This window comes from Pogoniulus pusillus, chromosome 10 (genome assembly GCF_015220805.1).
Source record: "Pogoniulus pusillus isolate bPogPus1 chromosome 10, bPogPus1.pri, whole genome shotgun sequence".
Classification (NCBI taxonomy): domain Eukaryota; kingdom Metazoa; phylum Chordata; class Aves; order Piciformes; family Lybiidae; genus Pogoniulus; species Pogoniulus pusillus.
The window spans coordinates 5997411-6016700 of NC_087273.1; the positions used below are offsets into that span (position 1 = coordinate 5997411).

A 19290-nucleotide genomic window follows, 5' to 3' on the forward strand; every position below is an offset into this window, starting at 1 on the left:
CAGAGTGAAAGAAAGAGGGAGAAATAAAGGGCGAATAAAATGCGGGGTAAAACCAAGGATGAACAAACAAATGGAAAGATGTAAGAGGTGCCGAAGGAAGGAACTAGAGATGTGAAGGAGTTGTGGTGTCGTTTCTCCCCTTCCCAGCAACCCCAGTCCCCAGTGCCCGGCCGGGGCTCCACTCCTGCCTCGCAGCCATAGGGCTTCTCTGCTCCCCACTGCCCGTCCCCCGGCATCGATTAACGTCCAGGTGCTTTGAAGAAAATAAAGTCATTTATTGTCAAAGCATCCAACATACCCAGATAAACTATAAAGTTTAATAAATCTTTTCGATAGGGGAGAGTGGAGGGGAAAAAAAATAAAAGAAAAAGAAAGAAAAAAATAAAATAAAAGAAAAGAAAAGAAAAATAAACGGAAAGGGAAAGGTAACACGGAACTAGCGAGACTCCATTTCACGGGCACGAAGTGACACTCTGTAGGAAAAGGGACTCAGGCGGCAGGAGTCGGGCGGGCGGAGAGCACCCGGTGCATGCAGGACTCCGGCCCGCCGCCCCGCCGCACTCCTCCCGCCTGTAGCTTTATATCTAAAATAAAAATTTACCCTGACATATAATTATTATTACATCTAAACCATAAGTGCTTAATAATTTAAGTAGAAACGTATGACAAATGCATCAATATGTTGCAATATATGACATTTTAAAAAATGTATTTTTAAAGTAATTTGCTTCTTTTTTCCCCCCCTTTTTTTTCCTCCCATGGTGCTTTTAGGATTTGTTTTTCTTCCTTTTTTTTTTTTTTTTTTTCTTTTAAACTCTTTTTCTTTTCTTCTTCTTTTTCTCCTCCTCTTGCCCCTCTGCCCTCCCCGCCCTCCCTGGAAAGTGAAAAAGCGTGCATCGAACGGAAAGAAAGCGAGCGGCGGGCGGGCGCTGCCCTCGGCGGGGGGCCGGGTAGGGGACCCCGGGGCGGTGGGATGGGGAGGAGGGACCTCGCTAGTTGTGCGAGGTCATGTGGCGGGAGAGGTGGTGGCGCTCGCGGAAAGATTCGTTGCAGATGGGGCACTTGAGCTTCTCTTCGCGTCGCCGCTTGACCAGAGGCTCCAGCGCGTATTCCTTCTTGTGGTGCGAGCGCATGTGGTAGACCAGGTCCGAGGTCATGCGGAAGGATGCGTTGCACTTGGCGCACCAGTTCTGCGCTGGCAGACACAGCGAGGTGAACGACGGCGGCAGCAGCGTCAGCGCCGACGGCAGCTGCAGCTGCAGTGGTCCCGCCGCTGCCGCCGCCACGGCCGCGGCCGCTGAGCTCTTGGGCCAGAAGGCGGTGGCGTAGAGGAAAGGGCTCTGCTTGGGCAGTCCCCCGCCGCCGCCGCCTGCCCCTCCGCCTCCGCCCGCCGCTTCCCCGCCGCCCGGCAGCTTGACGGCCAGCGCTTCGGCGGCGTAGAGACGGGCAGGGGCGGCGGCGCCGTCGGGGCAGGGCTCGCCCAGCCCTCCCAGCTTCTGGCCCAGCACTATCGGCGGGACGTGGGGCGGGAAGGAGCGGGCGGGCTGAGAGAAGGCGCTTTTCCGCTCCTCTGTCCCGCCGCCGGGCCCGCCGCCCGGGCCGCCCAGCTGCGGCACGCTGGTGAAGGCGCTGCCCCGCGCCGGGCTGCCCCCCTCCAGGCGGGCGGCCAGTGGCCCCCCAGGTCCGCCGCGGGGGCACAGCCCCGGGTCTCCACCGCCGGCCCCCGGGGCCGCGGGAGAAGCACGCTCCTGGCCTTCCTCGGGGCCGCCGCTGTCCGGGTCGGGGCCGCGGGCTGCCTTCTTCACCTCCACGAAGGCGCTGCGCTTGGCCTCGCCAGTCTCCGGGCTGGGAGGTGCGAAGAGCCGGCCGCCCTCCTCTAGGCCGCAGTAAGAACCGGCAGCCCGGTACTGCTGCTGCGGGGCGCACACCGGTTCTTCCTTGGGCGCCGAGGGCAGCCCCGGCCTCTCCGCCGGAAAGCGGCCCCGTGTTGCCGTCCCGGGGCCTCGCTCCTCCTCCTCGGGGTACCGCCGCTTGGCCTTGCTGGCCGTCACCTCGGGGCTGCCCTCGGGGGCCGGCGGCCGCCCCGGGGATCCGCCGTGGCCGCCGCGGGAGTTTTCCAGCTCCCGCGCCAGGTTGTGGAAGTCCGTGGAGGGCTTGGTGCTGGCGGCAGCGCTGCTGCCGTCGGCCCCGGGGAAGGGGTGGTGGAGCGGGCCGCCGGGCTTGCAGTACTTGCCAACCTCCTGCTCTTTGCTTGAGCCATCCTTGCCGCCGGGGACCTCGGCGGCTGGGCCAGTGTCGGGGCCGTGCAGCCTCTTAGGGCAGCGAAATCGGAGGTGAGCAGCGAAGGGCAGCTCGAACTGGAAGCGCTGGCTGCACTCGGGGCAAGCAAAGGGCGGAGAGCCTGCATCCGGGCACGGGCATATGGGGGACGAGACACACAGAGACACGGGGGAACCATCAGCCAGCAGGCCGGCGATGGGGATTCCCCGGGGGATTAAGAGCAAGGGGGCTGGGGCATCCCGACTCCGTCGCTTCCCTCCCATCACCCCGGCGGGCGTCCCCGACCAGCTGTCCCACTCCCATTCGGGGCCGCGGGGGACCCACCGTTGCTGCGGGCGGGGGCCCGGGCGGGGCTCAGCAGCAGCAGCTCCGTGAGCTCCTTGCCGTACCACACCAGCAGCTCCTCATCCTTGGCGATGCGGCGCAGGGAGCGGTAGAAGAGCTGCCCACTCTTGATGTAGGCCTCCAGGTTCTGCTCCTCTCGCTCCCGCGCCGACTGCACCAGCCGCAGCCACATCAGACCCTCCGATGAGCCATTTGCCGCCGACGTGTCCACCTGGAAAACCGCGTTTATAGCAGCGCGCACGGAAGAACCGACAAAACGATAGGATGGGGCCGGGCAGGTGGCGGGGAAAGGCTTTGCCTGACGGCGAGGGAGAGCATCCCGGCAGTGAGGGAAAAGCATCCCGGCAGCGGGTGAAAAGCATCCCGGCAGCGGGTGAAAAGAATCCCGGTAGCGGGAAGAAAGTATCCCAGCGGTGGGCGGCCCGGTGGGGCTGCTCTCGGGCACCAGCCGTCGGGAAGAACGGCGTTGGCCGGCTTCCCGGTGCGGGCCAGGCCCGCAGACCAGCGGCTCTTACCCGGAATATGTAGGGGACAGTGCGTTTGTCGGTGGACTTCAGGGCGATGAAGGCAATGCTGTCATACAGGGACGTGTGGCTCAGGACGCAGGGGCCGAAAATGGCATTCTCTGGGATGTCGCAGGTGGTGTAAACGCTGGTGAAAATGTCAGTCAAGCACTGCTGCACCGTCTTGGCGTCCCCGTCCCAGATTCCCCTCTGGACGCCGGCGTCCTCCATGCCTGCGGGCGGATATTGGGAACGCTACAGCACGGCGGGCCCCGCCGCAGGGCTCCGCGTAGATACAGCCGCGACCCTCCAGGGAAAAGAAACCAAAAATTTTTTAAAAAATACAAATAACAAAAAAAAAGTCACACTAATAAAGATTAAAAGGAAGGGAACAAAGGCAGGTGATCACTTGCACCAGTCTGGAGGGAAAAAAAAAGACGGCGAAGAGCTCCGGGAGTGGGCGGCGAGGTGTGGGGAAGCCGCCGCGGGTATATGTTCACGGGAGAGCGCGGCTGCGAGCGCGGCGGAAGAGACTCCGGGGGCAGCTGGGGAAAAACAGCAGCGGCTCCGGCCACGGGCATAACTAGACAAAACCGGGCCTCCATCGAGGCGAGGAGCGGGGCTCCCGGATGGTCCCCCCCTGCTCCGTCGCCAGGGCCCCTGCGAGATCGCAGCCGGGCCGGTCTCCGGGCTGTGACAGAGGAGCAGAGCGAATGGGTTTCAAGTGGCTTGTCATTGTCGCTGATTGCATGTCAGTTCACCTCCCGCTCCGCTCGACAAGAGGGAACGTATGTCTGCTCATTACCATAATCCAGCACTTTCCCTCCGAGACTTTAATTAAAAGCAGCAAGCAGAGGTAATTATTTTTACCTCGACACGCTTATTTATGGCGGAGGGTGAGCCCTGGCCCCCGTGCTGAGCCAGGGGACGGATACAGGCGGAGGACAGGCGGGCAAGGTGCAGGGTGCGGGCAGGGTGCAGGGTGCCGGCAGCAGGCATTGGGCAGCGGGCAGGATGCGGGCAGCAGGCATTGAGCAGCGGGACGATGACTGCCGGTCTGCCCGCGCCTTCTTCCGCGCCCCGCGGTGCCGATGCCGGAGCTGCGCGCCTGGCTGCGAGTGCCCTTGCCCCTTCCGACCCGATTAGTGTAAAGCTGCTTCCCCCCCATTCCATCTGGCATCGAAATCGTTCCTTTGGGGTTCGCTCGCCAATAGATTTGCGTTTCTCTCCATGCCCCTGTTCATACTCGAAGCAGCTCGTACGGGGCACGGCCCCTCCGAGCCGCCTTTCCCCCAGCTTTCGGGAGACAACCGGGTCTTCGGGGACTCCAGGAACTTCGCCCCCGACAGCAGCCGCGTGGGCGACGGGGGATGCCGGCTCCTCCAAGGAACGGGGCCCGAAGAGTAGGGCGCTTTCGCTGCCTCCCCGCCGCCCCTCTCGTTACGGCGATGCCCGGCGCATCCCTTCCCCGAAGGGATTATTTCTCGAAACGAAACAAACGGCAGCAAGCGCCCCCCGCCAAACTTTCCACCCGCCCTCGCTGGGCCCCGCACGGCTTCCCACAGCCGCGCATCTTCCCAAATCCTCGGGTCCCCCCTGGCCCCGCGGAGCAGCCTCCCCCCGGCTGCCCTTTGTCCGGGTCGGGCGGCGCCGGGGCCCCTCCCGCAGCAGCTCCCGGAGTCGGAGCTGCCGGGCACTGCATCCCGGGCAGGGCTGCCACTCTCCGGCCCTCGGCACGGCCATCTCCCGTCATTGTTCTTCTTCCTGGGCTACCCCGCCGGCGCGGCGCTGCTCGGCTCCCCCCAGCCCCGCGCTGGGCCCGGCGGTGGAGAAGCCGGGGGATGGCGGGGCCCCTCCGCGGGTACTCACCAGGGGGAGTGGGAATATAATCCTTGCCCGACAAGTGGCACAAAACTGGGCTCCTGTCTCCGCTGCCCCCGGCGCTATTGTATCAAAGCAGCTCCATGGCCGGGGAGGCGGCGGGCCGGGGGCCGGGCGCGGGCGGCGGCTGCGGGGAGCGGGCGGGCGAAGAGGGGAGGCGGCCGAGGAGGCGAGCGGTGCAGATGGACCCGATGCAGTGAGTGACTGGCACACAGACACACACTTTTTGTTTGCTGCACATAATCTGCCCAATGACGCGTGACAGCCCACGTCCCCTCCCTTTAACCCCTTCGGGGGCTGCCCGCTCTCTGCCTGCTCGCCCGCCTCTTACCTGGCCCCGGAGCCACCGGGCACCTGCGGAGAGGGAGGAGGCCAGGGCGCATCCTCCCCCCCCCCCCCGACACTTTGCCGTGGCAGCAACGTGTGGCTTTGGTGCCGCCTGGCAGGGGGTGCGGGGTGGGGAACCGAGAGGCCCGACGACCGGTCGACGCGGCGCCAGAATCCCAGCGGTCGCTTCCCCATTCTGCCCTCTCACCTGCAGGGCAGGAGGGAACGCTCCGGCCCGTCGAGGGAATCCCTCCTCCCTGGGATGCAGACGGGCGGGGATGCCCGTGCTCTCTCCGGTAATGAGTGCCCGCCGCGCTCCGCGGATCCGGCCGAGAAAGCGAAGCGTCCGACAGAGGCCCGACGGGCGGCTGGGCATCGGGAGCTGTTAGATCGGGTGCTCCCGCCGGAGCACTCCCCAAGCTGGTGTCCCCGCGGGGAGCCTCGACGATGGGGCGGCCTCTAGGGTCCCCCGCCACGGACTGCGCCGGGGTCCTCACCTCCGGAGACCGGCACGGACCGGCGCGCAGACGGACTCGGTGAAAGAAGGAGTCCGCAGATGCTCTATTCCAAAATAAGGGGTTTACGACACGGGAAAGCCTTTCCCGATTCCTCCCCCATGACCGTCATTTCAGACACAAAACAGATTAAAAAGAAATAAATTAAAAATAGAATTTAAACCCCCCTAAAATAAACAAAAGAAGAGACAAAGCGTTTTCCAGAAGCGAAAGGAGCGTTGTTTGCAATCAGAGAGTGGGCTGATGTTTGGCTTTCAAATTCACTTATCCTCTACATAATTACGATTTTCCTTGCATTAGGATTAAAGGCTGCCTATAATATGCTTTCAACATTTATCTTATTAATTCGACAAAGCACAGCGTCTCCTAAAATGGAGCTTGCCGTAACATTAAAATATGGAAGTCTGTAAAAATTTGGATCTCAATTCCTGCTTCAAAGGGTTGGGGTTTGTTTTGCCTTTTTTTTTTTTTTTTGCTTGTTTGTTTGGTCTTTTGTTTTAATTTTCACGTTGTTTTATGGGGTTTTAGAGGGGGGGGGTTGTTGTTTTTTTTCCTTTTCCTCTCTCTTTCTCTCTCTCTCTCTTTTTTTTAATGATGTAGCTCTGGCTGTGTGATATAAATTGTCCGAATGACTGTCATTAATAGGCGGGAAGAAAAACTAGGCGTTATTTTTATTCGCGAGAAATTTGAGGAACATCACGGCGCATAAACTATCTCGAAATTGCTTCGGCATCATCTCCGCTGCCGAAATTCCTCGGCGCTGAAGAGGACCGCAGTGGCATTTCTGAGCCTTTCTTCAGCCTCCGGATGCGTCCGTAAAAGTGAGTCCCCTGCACCGCGTCTTTCAGCCCCGCAGAACGGCACCGATGTCCGCGGACTCTCTCCTTTTAACTTTACGCTTCCAAGTGCCGGGCCCGGGAGCGCCCACAGCAGATTTCAACCGCCCTGGCGTCCGGAGGAGACGGTGCCCTTGTCCGCGGTGGCGGGGACTTCGCCGCAGAAAGCGGGCAGCATCCAGCTCGCGGCTTCGTGAGGCGGCCGTTCCCCTGGCCCCATGGAGAAGCAGCAGCCGGATTTTGAGGGGGAAACAGGGAAGGAGAGACCGGGCCCGGCGCGGCTCCGTTCCCGCTGAGGGCCCTGTGAACGCTGCCATCACCCGGTGCAAGCACCCATAGAAACCTTGGCATGTGAGGGCAACTTCTGGACCTTTATTTTCCCAGAAAATCTCCCGCGGAACGTCGCGGGCAATCCGGGTTGGGGAGCTCCCGTCGCCTCTCCGCTGCCTCCGGTCCCTTAAAAGAGGAGCCCTGGCCTCCCGGCACTCTGCGCTGTCCCCCGCCCCCACCGCCCCCGACGGCACCGGTACGGCCGCGCTCGGCAGCACTGCATTCCGAGAAGAGTCCCGGGAGTGGCTGGGGCAGGACCGGGACTTGGGCTTGGAGAGAGTCGGCAAGGCCAGTCCGAGTTCCAGGCGGGTGGGACGGCCATCCAGATCCGGGGTGGGGGACCCGAGCTCTGCAGCTTGCCACTGGGGAGCCCATCGGGGAGACGGGGCAGCTGAGGGGGTCAAGGGGCCGGTGGGGACGGGAGGGTGACACTTAGCCAGCAACATTGCTTAACCTCCCAGGGAAGTGCCAGTTTTCTGCCCATGATGAGTTACCACGGGCATGGCAGCAAAGGATGGAGGATCTGTTGCTCTGGGGTGGCAGGGCACCCTCCCATTTGCACTGGAGGAACCTTCATTTTCCTTCCCAGATTTCACCCAGGAAGATGAGGCGGAAGGTGAGGCTGCAGAGCCTATGCCCAGAACGCTCCTGTGTCCCTTAAGAAACACTGCCTCAAAGCTGTGACACACACCTGGCCTAGGGATGTGCACTTCTCTTCTGAAGGGACACACGCAGTCAGGAGTCAGCTCACAGATGATTTTGCCATAAACTCTCCCAGGAAATAGAATCATAGAGGAAATAAGCAAGATCCCAGGAGTGCACAAGCCCAACCAGGATCACTCAGGTGGTGCTGGGGACAAAGCTGCCTTGCTGCTCTCTCTGCCTTCCGCTGTCAGCAGCAGGGCTGGCCTGTGGTCTTGGCAGAGCACTCAAGGTGAAACTGAAAAGGACCTAGAAACACAGATCCACAAGCTTTTCTGGTGCCTGAAGAAATGCAGGCAGAATAGTTCATTTCCCCTGAGACAAACACAGCAGATAGGCCTCAGTAGTGGAAATAAATCGGGCCTCAGCTGAATGACAAATTAGCCTCTGCATTTTACTGTTATCAGGCTCATGGATGGCTCCTTTCCACTGCAGGTCCTACACCGAGGGGCCAGCAGCATCACCATCACACCGCAGACAGAGAGCAGCACGGAGGGGCAATACTTCCCTCACCAATAATCCTCCCAAGCAGGCATGGGATATTTCTGGGACACCTCAGCCACACTTCAGCTGGAACTTTCCTAACCACCAGGCCCTCATTAGGGCCAAGGCACATGAAAATACCTGTCCTACTTCAAGTCCATCTTAGCTCCCAAGCAAACTTGTGGTCCCCTTCCCTTCGTGTTCCCACTTATCCTTCAGCTGCATCTCACTGGTGCTCACAGCAGCAACTGGGACTCCCAGATCAAGGCACCAGCACACCACAGAACTGCAAAGCCCTCTTGCCCTTTTTGCCAGATGCCAGCTTTGGTCATGTTTCACTTCAATAAGGAGCAAATACACCCATTCCCCAAGGAGCCTCAGGCAGCCACAGCAAGACTCAGTGTCGTGGAGATGGCTCAGTGATGCCATCAGCACCTTGGCTATTTCTTCAGTCCCTGATGGTGCTTTAACTTCCCATGTACATCTCTCTGAACAAGCACAGAAACTAGCTACAAATATTAGTTTGTTTATTCACCAAAGGGTCACAGGTTTTCTTCTTAACTGACAAGAAAACTGAATCTAATGATTGGTTAAATTTTACTATAAAGTCTCAAATCACTTATGACTTTCTATCTCAAAATTACTTTCCTCCACCACAGCTTTCTGTTTCTCCTCCTTATTTGCTCTTATAGCAACATCAAGGTTTAACTTGGGGAGCTTCCACCTTGGATTAGTTTCCTTCAAATGTTCAGAAGGATGTAATGGTCTGTATGGTCTCATGGGTGAGGCAAGAGGGAAATGCAATGGGGTAATCCCTCTAGGACCAAAATCTGATTCTGCCTCCTGCATACCCTTGGGCACCACCAGTATCCCACATGGGCCAGAACCCACTCACTGCATGGCTCTTGGTCATCCTCCAACTTCATTGAGACACCATACAGAAAAAAAGACTTGATGGCTGATGCTGCAGCTGGCAGCAAGGGTTGTGTCTCTGCAGGGACAACCTGGAACAGTGAGGAGAGCAGCTCCCACAGACCTGGCCTGGAACTGTCCAGCCTGGGGTACAGCAGAGTTGGGCAGTGCTAGGCTCCCTTTCCTTCAGGAAACTTGGGCTCTGCAGTGAGTGGTGGGCAGTCCAGCCTGGTCCCACAGTCTTGGTGTTGTCAGGCTTATGTGGCTGGCACTCAGAGCTCCCAACCTGGGCTTTAGGCAGCCACTTTTTGGTGACATGTGAAGAAGTCTCAGCAGGAGCTGACCGCCCAGAGCATCCCTGTCAGGGGGATGAGCCACATTAGGGACGGCCTTTTCCTTCCTGCACAGCCTGCAGGGCCTCGGCTGCTCCAGTGACAGTTCCTAAAGTTTGCAGGGGTTTGCTAAACCCTGGCAGAGAGGGGGTGGGGAAAGCAGTGAAAGGACAGACAGAGCTGGGGAGGGGGAGGGAAAAAAAGAAAGATGCGGAGAATTTCAGCTCTGGCTCTGCTACAGCAACTTGATGTGGGCTATGTGAAGGAGCTTGAAACTTAAAAAGATTTATTTTCTCTAGTCATAAATCTCATCCCGTTGTTCCTCTGACCAACCAAGCATGATAAAGTCCTTTTCCATAAAGTATTCAGTATTAAAGCCACAAAGCTCACCCAATCAGTAGCCATCTGCTTCTCCCATAACTGCTGCTCCAGAAGCAGGGAAAAGCAGCCAGAAGAGAAAGGGCACCACTGTTAGGGCTCTGGGACAAATGAGGAGGCACTGAATAGCAGTCGAAACCTTTAGCTTGCCTTGTATATCTGTATCTATAGAGACAGAGGAAGAAAGGAAGCATTATATTGATACAACAATTGTAAAACAAAAAAAGGAAGAGGCATCTAAAGGGCAATACAGCCGGCACGGAGGGCCCCATGGAACAGGGATGCTAACAGATTTATAGAAGCCTTTAATTGGTTTTCAATTGAAGGATGAAGAGACCGAGTTAAAAACCGGGAAGAGTGACAAAGTGATCTGCGTTACCCCCATACACTGGCACCCGATCTCACGCAACCGGAGAGTCTCGGCTTGACACGACACCCCCGCGCCCCTCCCCGACAACAGCGCCTTAGTCGAGCCCCTCCAGCAGCTGGGAGGGAATAACCTCACTCCCCACGGCCACTCCAAACGAGACACACCAGGTCCGGCCAGCGAGGGCGAAGGGCAGGGCTGACCTCCCTGAGGTGGATCTGGGGGTCCCTCTCCCCCGAGGCAGGGAACTCACCCTTGTCCCACCGCGCCACCCCCTCGGCTGCAGAAACAAACCCCAGCGGCGCTGGTTATAGTTGCGGGGGGAGGGGAGTGAGGGGGTTGCGTGTGGAAAACGGCCCTTAGTGAAGGTGCGGCAGCGGGCAGGAGGTGGGTGACTCGATCGGCAGGAGGTAGGTGACTCGATCCAGGGGTGCACAAACCCCAGCCCTAGAAGCAGCCCCGGGCCCGGCGGAGCGCTGCCCACCCCCCCACCCCCCACCCCCCCCCCGGCTGATCAGAGGGTTAATGACCGGGTCCGGTGTCGTACGAGCGAAGCACTTGGCTGGAACGCAGCCGTGCGCAGCGATCTGAACCTCAAGCCCGGGAGGAGCCGCACCGGCCCCGGTGCCCGCAGCCGCCCCTCGCAGCCCCGGATCAGCGCCACCAGCTCTGACGCCGCTTCCCGGGATTAACGCCTGGGATTAGCAGCAGCGGCGGCCCCGTCGCTGCCCGCCGCTGTCCCCGCTCCCCCGGGCGCCGTGCTCTGAGGGGCACATGCTGCCTTCCCCCGATGGAGGGCAGGAGAGGAGAGACGAAGGCGAGATGTCGCCGGCGGCCAGATTCGGTTCCCGGGCACCTTGCTGCATCAGACCTAGCTCCTGGGGCTGTCGCGGGGACCTGCTAGGCCCAGCCCCGGCCAGGCACGGACCCGAGTGGTGGCCGGGACCAGCTGGAGCCGGGGCTGAAAGACCAGAAAAGGAGGGTGGTGAGATTTTTGTGGGTTTCTCTTTTGTTTCCCCCCAGGATCCCCTGTCACTCGAGGGAAGCAGCACAAACATGATTTACACAGTGATGGAAAGCGAGGCCGAGGAGCAGAAGATGCCAGCGCCTCGCTCTCCCTCACATGGGTTTTGCTTCTCTCTCACAACGGTGAGACTGAACACCGTGTGGAGGGCACAAGTTATGCTGTGGCTTTTCCCCAGCACTGTCGTGTCCAGCAGCACTGTGTTATGTCAAAAACCTGGCACGGCAGCCAGTGACACATCTGCTAGGTGTGGATGACATTCATTAGCCAAGGTTCTCTGCTAAACGGCCTGCCAGAGTCTCAGCAGCAATGCCCAATGCCAATCACTGCTGCCAGCTCAAAGGCAATCCTGTTTCAAGGATGGCTTCTTTCCATGCTGGCAGGAGAAACAGAGGAAACAATGCATTTAGATGTTGGGGATGTGGGCAGGATTGCACATGGGAGCAGCAAGCAGATGTAGTAGGAGAGGAGATGAAGTTGTGAAGTGTCATTTAATAATTGCAGCACACAGGAGATGTCCTGGAAAGTTGAGGTTTAGGAAAGGAAAGCGTTAACTCATTTCCAAACCACAGGGCAGGCTGTGGTGGATGCTTTCTGAAAGGAAAGGTAATGAGACTGATCCAGCAGTTGTCAGTTTGTGCCCAGAAAGGACACACAGTATCCTCAGCATGGGAAGACCACATGTTCAAGCAGCCTAGAGAACATCTCAGGCCCTTGAGTGTGGCACTGTCACCTCTTGGCACCCAGGAACAGGGCTTTGAAATCAAAACACAAGCAGTCAGAGTGGCCTTTGAGGTGCCATTATAAATGAGTTATAGAGAGGTTTTCATTCTTGTTTTAGTGTTTGGGTTTGTCTGGGGATGGGCTGAAGCAGATTTCCTGTGCATGAGCTATTCTAAAGCCACGAAAGGGGAAACCAGGCAGGTCTGCAGCACCCACCTCTCCACTGCCTGGCTGCATTGAGCCCAGAACTGTTCTCATGCTTAGACATTTCAGACATGACCTACTGACCATACGGGGAACAAGCTGCGCTCGCCTGCCCAACAGTCAACATGACTCAGGTTGTCCTTCCCTTCTGATGTCTACCTGCTGCAATCTGGACAACCTCCTGTTTCATAACTTAGTGAGCTCAGTGCAGGTTTTGACATTTTGGTTCACAGCCTAAAGAGGGCAGCTGTGTTACTGGGACAGGCTGGGCACTCACCGTGCTCGTTGAGTGATGTGGGGTCAGAGATGGAGGTAAGGAGCACCTGTTCAGCACTGCTAGCGTCGTCTTCTCTGGGAAGAGAGGCTCTATTTTCTTCTGCTTATAGGTCCTGTAAAGGTCCTTGAATTAAAAGAATTAAAACACCTTGGGATGAGATGGATGTAAAGATTTTAGGTAAATTTCCCCTCTGATTACTTCCATAAACCCACAGCCACTTAAAGAAAGAGGTTTGATATGGAGCCAGTATTTGGTTTTCAGTGAGTCCAGGAAGCAAACTCAGATAGTTGCTCAATGAATGCTTCCCTCATCCCTGTCTCCTTTCCTTCGGTTTCCACTCCTACTACTATTTCTGTTTACATCCATTCATTTAAGTAGTGGTTCATAAAATGTGTAAGGCACTACCTACACACACGAGCACACAGTCCTTGCCTCACAGATGAATTTCTGTGACAGCCTCAGTATCCTAAATCTTCCACTGCTTTTGCTCGCGGCGTGGAAGAGCACTGGTTCCTCACAGTGCCTTTTCTGCTTCCTTCATCCAGTCAAGGAATTAGGTGGTTATCCCCCAGAGCTGGCCTCTCTGCAGTTACCTGTGCTATTGAACCTTCACATGCACCTTTCTGCAGCCCCCCCTCTCCACCCCCTCAGCATACTGCACCATGGTGGTGCCCATCTCCGACACCACCTGTGCTCTGCCGATCAGAAAACTTTTCCCATAGCCAGCAGTCACAGCTTCCCTGATTCCCCTGCCCATCTGTGGTGCAGGCTCAGCCTAAGCCCTTGTCCTTTTGGCCTTCTGCTCCCACCTCTTGGGGAAGCTGCTCTGCTCCAGCTCTGTGCAGGGTTGAGCCTGATCCACCTTCTGTTTCTGTGCTGAGTTCATCTGTGTTCTGGTTAGCTAGGTAGCCTCAATCAAGTGTCCAAAAACCCTATTTCCCTGATTTCCTACTTCCTGTGGTTCAATACTTGCTGTGTCACACCAACATGCTTCTGGCACAAACTATGGAAGCCTGTAACGTACCATTCTCAGGCAGGGTCCAAAACATGATGTAGAGACTTCCTGCTTCTCCCTCCAGCTCCAAATGCAATGCTTTCCATTAAATATGTATCTACTGCAGTGCTTAAAGCTAAGCCTATTAAATGTTCACAGGGCAGTGGTGTCTGTGCAGAGTCAGAAGAGAGCAGAATGGAAGAGCAGGGCGTTGCTTGGAGGGGAGCTGTGGGGTGTGTAACACTGCCTAGGTCCCCCTATGGGCATGTTCTCCTTCGGCCAATCCTGATGACCCACAGTACTGGCACCAGGATCCCCTCAGGGTCTGGTGTTCCCACCAACATCGAGCCTATGAATACAGTCATTGTTAGGGATGTCAAGATGGAAGGGGAAAACATATATTAAAACCTCTTATCAAAACAAAAGCCCAATTTTCACTTTTAATTCCAGGTTAGACATGGTGGCCATTTGTGTTCAATCCCACATTTCTTTTTATTTTCAAGATGCTTCTCACATGGTTCATTAAAATTGTGCCTATTGTCACTATTTTCAGACCTCTGTGTGGAAGAGCGCAGAGTTATTGCTGCTCCTGCAATGAGGACTCGGAGCAGAGAACCACTCGTGCACATGTTTCCTTTGCATGCACTTAAATTTCAGCCTAAATACTTTTTGGAAGAGGGAACATCTTAAAGCTGGGACCTGATTCAAGATCTGTACATCCAACAGAGCTCTCTTAACTCCTTGCTTTAAGCCCTTTAAGCACATCTTGTGCCTCAGCCCTGCAGACCCACGTCACCCCGCTTGATGCACCCTCTTGGCACGTGCGCGCACTCTGATCCACAACCCCCCCAATTTCCTCCCCTCTAAGTTTGCTTTCTCTCTGGGGTGCAATGTATTGTGTTTTACCCTGCACACTACTGCGTGCTGCTTGCACAATGTTTTCCATGATCTAATATTCTTTGTTCAAAACTGCAAAAAGAATCTAAATAAAGACTATAGCGTGTCGCATCAGTATAGGCATCAGCTAACGTTTTCCACGGCATATGGTACTTCAGAAGCCATATGTACCACTGTTTAGTGATTCTGGCAAAGAGGCACAGAATGGTGAAATCCAACTGCCAGGATTTCTGAAAACAAATATGTAAATGCTCCAGTGCTTTTGTTATTCATAACATACCTCTAACACAGCACATACAATATGCTGTTCATTCTGCAACTAGTATACTACTAAACTATATTTGCTTCACTTCTCATTTCTGAAGGATTTTTTTCTTCCCCCCGCTCCTCCTTCTCAGTACAATTCCTCCATCCTTTCTATCAAAATCAAATGAAATTGCAATGCAGAAAATACATTTTGTCTATTTAAAGGGATGCACTTTTAGGAAGGGGGCAGGGGGGTTTGCACATCGATGCAAGGGTCTCAGAACAAAGACAGACGTTATTCCAGCGGTACAAGAACGCCCGTTATAACTCATGGAATGGAAGCAAGAAAGGAAACTGTGTTTAACAAGACCAGTTGTGCAGAGTGGAGTCTGCTCAGCCAGGAATAACCTCCCAGGGAAAACCGGTTGGTTGGCCCCACTCACGGGCTAATGCAAAGCGAGTAGGCTGACAAATCCCTTGCGAATATGCTCTAGGAAACAATAGTTGTGAGGGAAGCAGATTATTTCAGACACGTGGTCAGAGCTTGATGGCAGCTGCCAAACTCTGACCTAGCTGGGATCAGTTCTGGCAAGCTGGTGCTCCGTCACTGTGAGAGAACAAAGGAGATGCTCCACAGCTGAGGGGTTCTCCCTAGTAGGGCCAGCAGTACCAGCTCTGGCATCTTGCATGCAGCAGCCTGAGAAGCCAGCGCACAAGCACCGGGGCAGCAGATCTGCTCGGTCTCTCTCATTTAGGTGGGCACACCTTGCCCGGAGTCCGTCCCAGTGCTCTGGCAGAGCACTCGTGAAAGCATCGGTGCCCACAGCTGAAGCAGCACCACTGCCAGAGCCAGTTCAGGCAGGAGCACAGGAACCAATACCAGCAGCACTTCGTGGTGCTTCTCATCTGCAGGGAGCCTGCCGTCTCCACCTGAGACTGGGCTGTGATGAAGCATTCCAAAATGTTGCTGTTTAGCATTCAGCTTCGCCCTTCGCAGGAAACATTTTAAAATTCCCTGTCACCACGATGACCTCTGTCTCTCGGCTGATCAGTGCACATGGAGACAGAAATTATGGGAGTGATCAAACCTGTTAGCAAGTTGTTCTGCGGCTCTGCGTCGGCTGGAGCCAGGCTGCTGCGCAGCGCTGTGGCTCCTGCAGCTCCGGGTCACACCACCGAAGCAGGCACCCCTCGGACTGCCTGGGCTGCTGCAGGGGGTGAGGGAAGCAATCAATGCTTTCTGCGGTCATCACTTTTGTCGGGTACTCGGTTAAAAGCAAACGACTGAACTGTGAGCCCCCTGCACGATTTTTCAATACAATGTTGTCACTCTACAAGTTCTTGGAAAATTTCATCTCTCTCCAGCCACGACGGCATTGCCTGAGACACACAAATGCCTTTCTCCCAAGAGATCAAGGACTGAGCGTCTTTTTTGCTATAGCCTTGAGCTATAGCATCCCACTGCAGTATCCACAACCTCCCTGAGGAGAGTATCGCCACTGCCACAGCCTCTGCTTCACTTCCTTCCTGCACACAGAACAGACCTGCTCACTGCTCAAAAAATCTCCTGTCAGTGTCCCACTGTAACATCCTGAACCACAGCCTGAGTGCCTTGAACTGCTGCCTGGGTGCCCTGAGCCACAGCCTGGGTGCCCTGAACCACAGCCTGGGTGCCCAAGCAATGGTTTTTCTGCAGTTTTCTTTTTTCTCCTCCAATGGTAACCAGGATCCTGCTTTCCTCCTCTGACATTAAAATAAATACTGTTAAAGAACTTAAGTTGGAGCCGAGTGTGCAGCCAGGTCTTTTGCCTTTAAGCACACATTTTTTTCCCCCTCCTATTTTAACACAGAAAACCTTAACAGGAGCCTTTTTGCCTTCCTACTCGCAGATCCTTAAGCCAAAACCTGTTTTTCTTCTGTTCTGTTCTAGCCAGCAGGTGATAAAGCGTTGCCATAAGAAATTTTGGCTCTGAGCATAACAAGTGCCTGGATTAGAAAAAGACAATTAGAAAGTGAAAAGCAGCAATAAGCTCCCAAGAAGCCAAAAATAAAAGAACAAACAAACATACAATCTGGCTATCAAAACCCACCACGTTTTTCCCTTTCTGCAGTAAAACCCAATGATGAAGCAATTAGAATGTTTTGCAAGAGAAGAAGCCTTTGAGGAGAGCGAGAAACCCAACAGTCCACCTCAGTCAGAAAGCTGAGGCTGCAGACAGCCCTGAGGAGCTCACAGGCCATGCTGTGACCCTGAGTGTGCCATGCTGCTGCATGGGCAGCAGGGACGAGGAAAGCCAAGCAGCCTGCATCGTGCCACCACCTGATAAGACACTGCACTTGTTGCACAGCAGGACAAACTGCACCGAGGGAGGGGAGCCAGAAACACAGTGCCTTGATCAAACTGGTTTGTGGGCACTGGCATTTATGGCAGAGCAGAGGCCATCCTCGTATCACCACATGTGAAATGAGCAGACTGGTGATTTAGTGTGCCAAGAATGAAGCTTTATCAATACACCATGAGCTGCTTGGCCCTAGCTCTTAACCTACTGGCAGAGGGTTTAAGGAAGGAGCTATACATGCAATAGTTGCTTGCTTATATTTAGAGTAAAGATGACTGCACCCCATAGAGCTTGCTTGTCTGATGTGGACATCAGACAGTTTTCCTTAAGAACAAAAGCTAGCAGAAAGCTTCTCCACTTGAAATTCTCTGAAGTGTTGTGGGCAGAGTGAGGGTAAAGCTGAAAGATGTGTGTCACTGCTGGCACATCAGTATTTGCTTTATCACATCTGTGAGCTCAAGATCAGCAGAGAAAATCCAAAGCATCACTAATAAAGGACACATCAGGGACTACCTTTCTGCCTATACATGTTAACTCTTGAGTCAGGTGAGCACCCCATAGCTAGTGCCAAAGGTAGATACCTCCATCTAGTAGCCTTCCCATCCTCACCACAAAAGCTGGCCTGTTTGTAAGGGAAAAAAGAGCCCAAATAAACCAGCCTTTATAATCCTCTCCATAGACTTGCTCCCTCTCCTAAATGATCATCCTTGATTGCACAGCAACAGAGGCTTAAAGTGGGAAGAACAATATGAGCAGTTCTGTATTTACAAAAAGAACCCAACCAAACAACCAAAAAACCCCAGCCACTCTGGCATCTCTTCTACCAATAATTTTGATTGAGGTCCTCATCTCTACACTCCTAGTCCATCCATCTGGAGCACTGCCTCTGGCTGCCTGTATGTGAACTAGTGGGTTATTTTCCCAGTAGTTATTATTCCTAGGAGGTTCCCATAAATGCTGCTCTATTCACCATATTTTTGTTTTACAAGGTCCAGCTCAATTTAAAACGTCCTTAGACCCCCATAGCTCTCCCTGGCAGCTAAAAAAAGAACAAGGAAGAAAACAGACTCTGCATCCTGTTTTTGCACTGAAGGTCTTGCATGCTCCATGCTTGTTCCTACCTTGTTCTTTCCTGTTGTAAGAGGAACATTGTCCACATGCTGGACAAAAGCACAGGGGAACTCAGTTCACTATCTTGGACAAACCACTCTGTTGTCCTCTTATTCCTTCACACATTTGTAAGGGGAGGCAAATTTGCACAGCTCATCAAGGAGCTGCCAGAACAGGCTTCCTTGCCTGTCTGGGCACTTACACACCCAAACTCCCTTGGACACCTGGGCTGCAGCAGGGAGAGCCTGTGAGGGCTGGGAGAGGGATTCCCAGTATGTGTTCCCAGAATGAATGAAAAATTTCTGTTCTGCAGCTAGTGCCAGCACTTGCTCTTTGCCAGTTGGCAGAAGGTACTGCTTCCTTCCCTGAGAAAGGCTTAACATCCACCTTTCTTCCTACTGAGGGGTGCCACAGAGGCTGCTGTGAGTCCTTCTGAGCTGCCACACATGGGCAGGAGCAGCAGGCTTTGAGAGGAAAGGTGGAGTCCAGAAAGAGGAGGTGGTTCTTGCTTCAGGTGATGCTTTCAGCTGAAGGGGAGCAGCTGGTACATCTCTTTCCCTCACCTGAGAGATCCCATGGGAACACAGAAGGTCTCTGTAACAGCAAATTTTGGAACAGGCATGCATGTGAAAAACTTCTGATATAATATTTGAGTCCTCAGATGTTCAACCATTTGCACATGCTGCACGAATGCCTTATTTGCATGGAATTTGTATTTGTTGGTATTCACATTTGTAGGAGAAGGCATACATTAATGTCATCACAGTTTATGGGTATCATCTGTGCCACAGAGCAGCTCCAGCTTCTGACTGCATTCAGCACCCCATGGCACACCATGATCCCTTCTGCCCTTCCAGAAAGGCACAGCCTGGCCACTGAGAGCAGGAGAGGTGGCATGAGGCTGCAGACCCAGAGATGGCCCCAACTGAGTTGGAAGGCAGAAGGGCTCTGCAGCGGGACCTTGACCGCCTGCACAGATGGGCAGAGTCCAATGGGATGGGGTTCAATAGCTCCAAGTGCAGGGTGCTGCACTTTGGCTACAACAACCCCATGCAGAGATACAGGCTGGGGTCGGAGTGGCTGGAGAGCAGCCAGACAGAGAGGGATCTGGGGGTACTGATTGATACCCACCTGAACATGAGCCAGCAGTGTGCCCAGGTGGCCAAGAGAGCCAGTGGCATCCTGGCCTGCATCAGGAATGGTGTGGTCAGCAGGAGCAGGGAGGTCATTCTGCCCCTGTACTCTGCACTGGTTAGACCACACCTTGAGTACTGTGTTCAGTTCT

The 19290-nt window shown here is 54.9% G+C and overlaps 1 protein-coding gene across 2 annotated transcripts; it reads right to left on the reverse strand.

Annotated features, from left to right (window-relative positions):
* Window positions 1-254: 254 nt before the first annotated feature.
* On the reverse strand, window positions 255-5234 carry PRDM8 (PR/SET domain 8). 2 transcript variants are annotated; one of them, XM_064149642.1, is made up of 4 exons: window positions 4998-5234; window positions 3141-3361; window positions 2605-2836; window positions 255-2401 (listed from the first exon to the last, which is right to left on the reverse strand). In XM_064149642.1, exons 2-4 carry the CDS (start codon window positions 3357-3359, stop codon window positions 993-995), a joined length of 1860 nt encoding a protein of 619 aa, XP_064005712.1. In that variant the 5' UTR covers window positions 3360-3361; window positions 4998-5234; the 3' UTR covers window positions 255-992. The 2 variants fall into 2 exon arrangements, with proteins under 2 accessions (XP_064005712.1, XP_064005711.1); XM_064149641.1 differs by having other exon boundaries at window positions 3141-3435.
* Between the last annotated feature and the right edge of the window lie 14056 nt (window positions 5235-19290).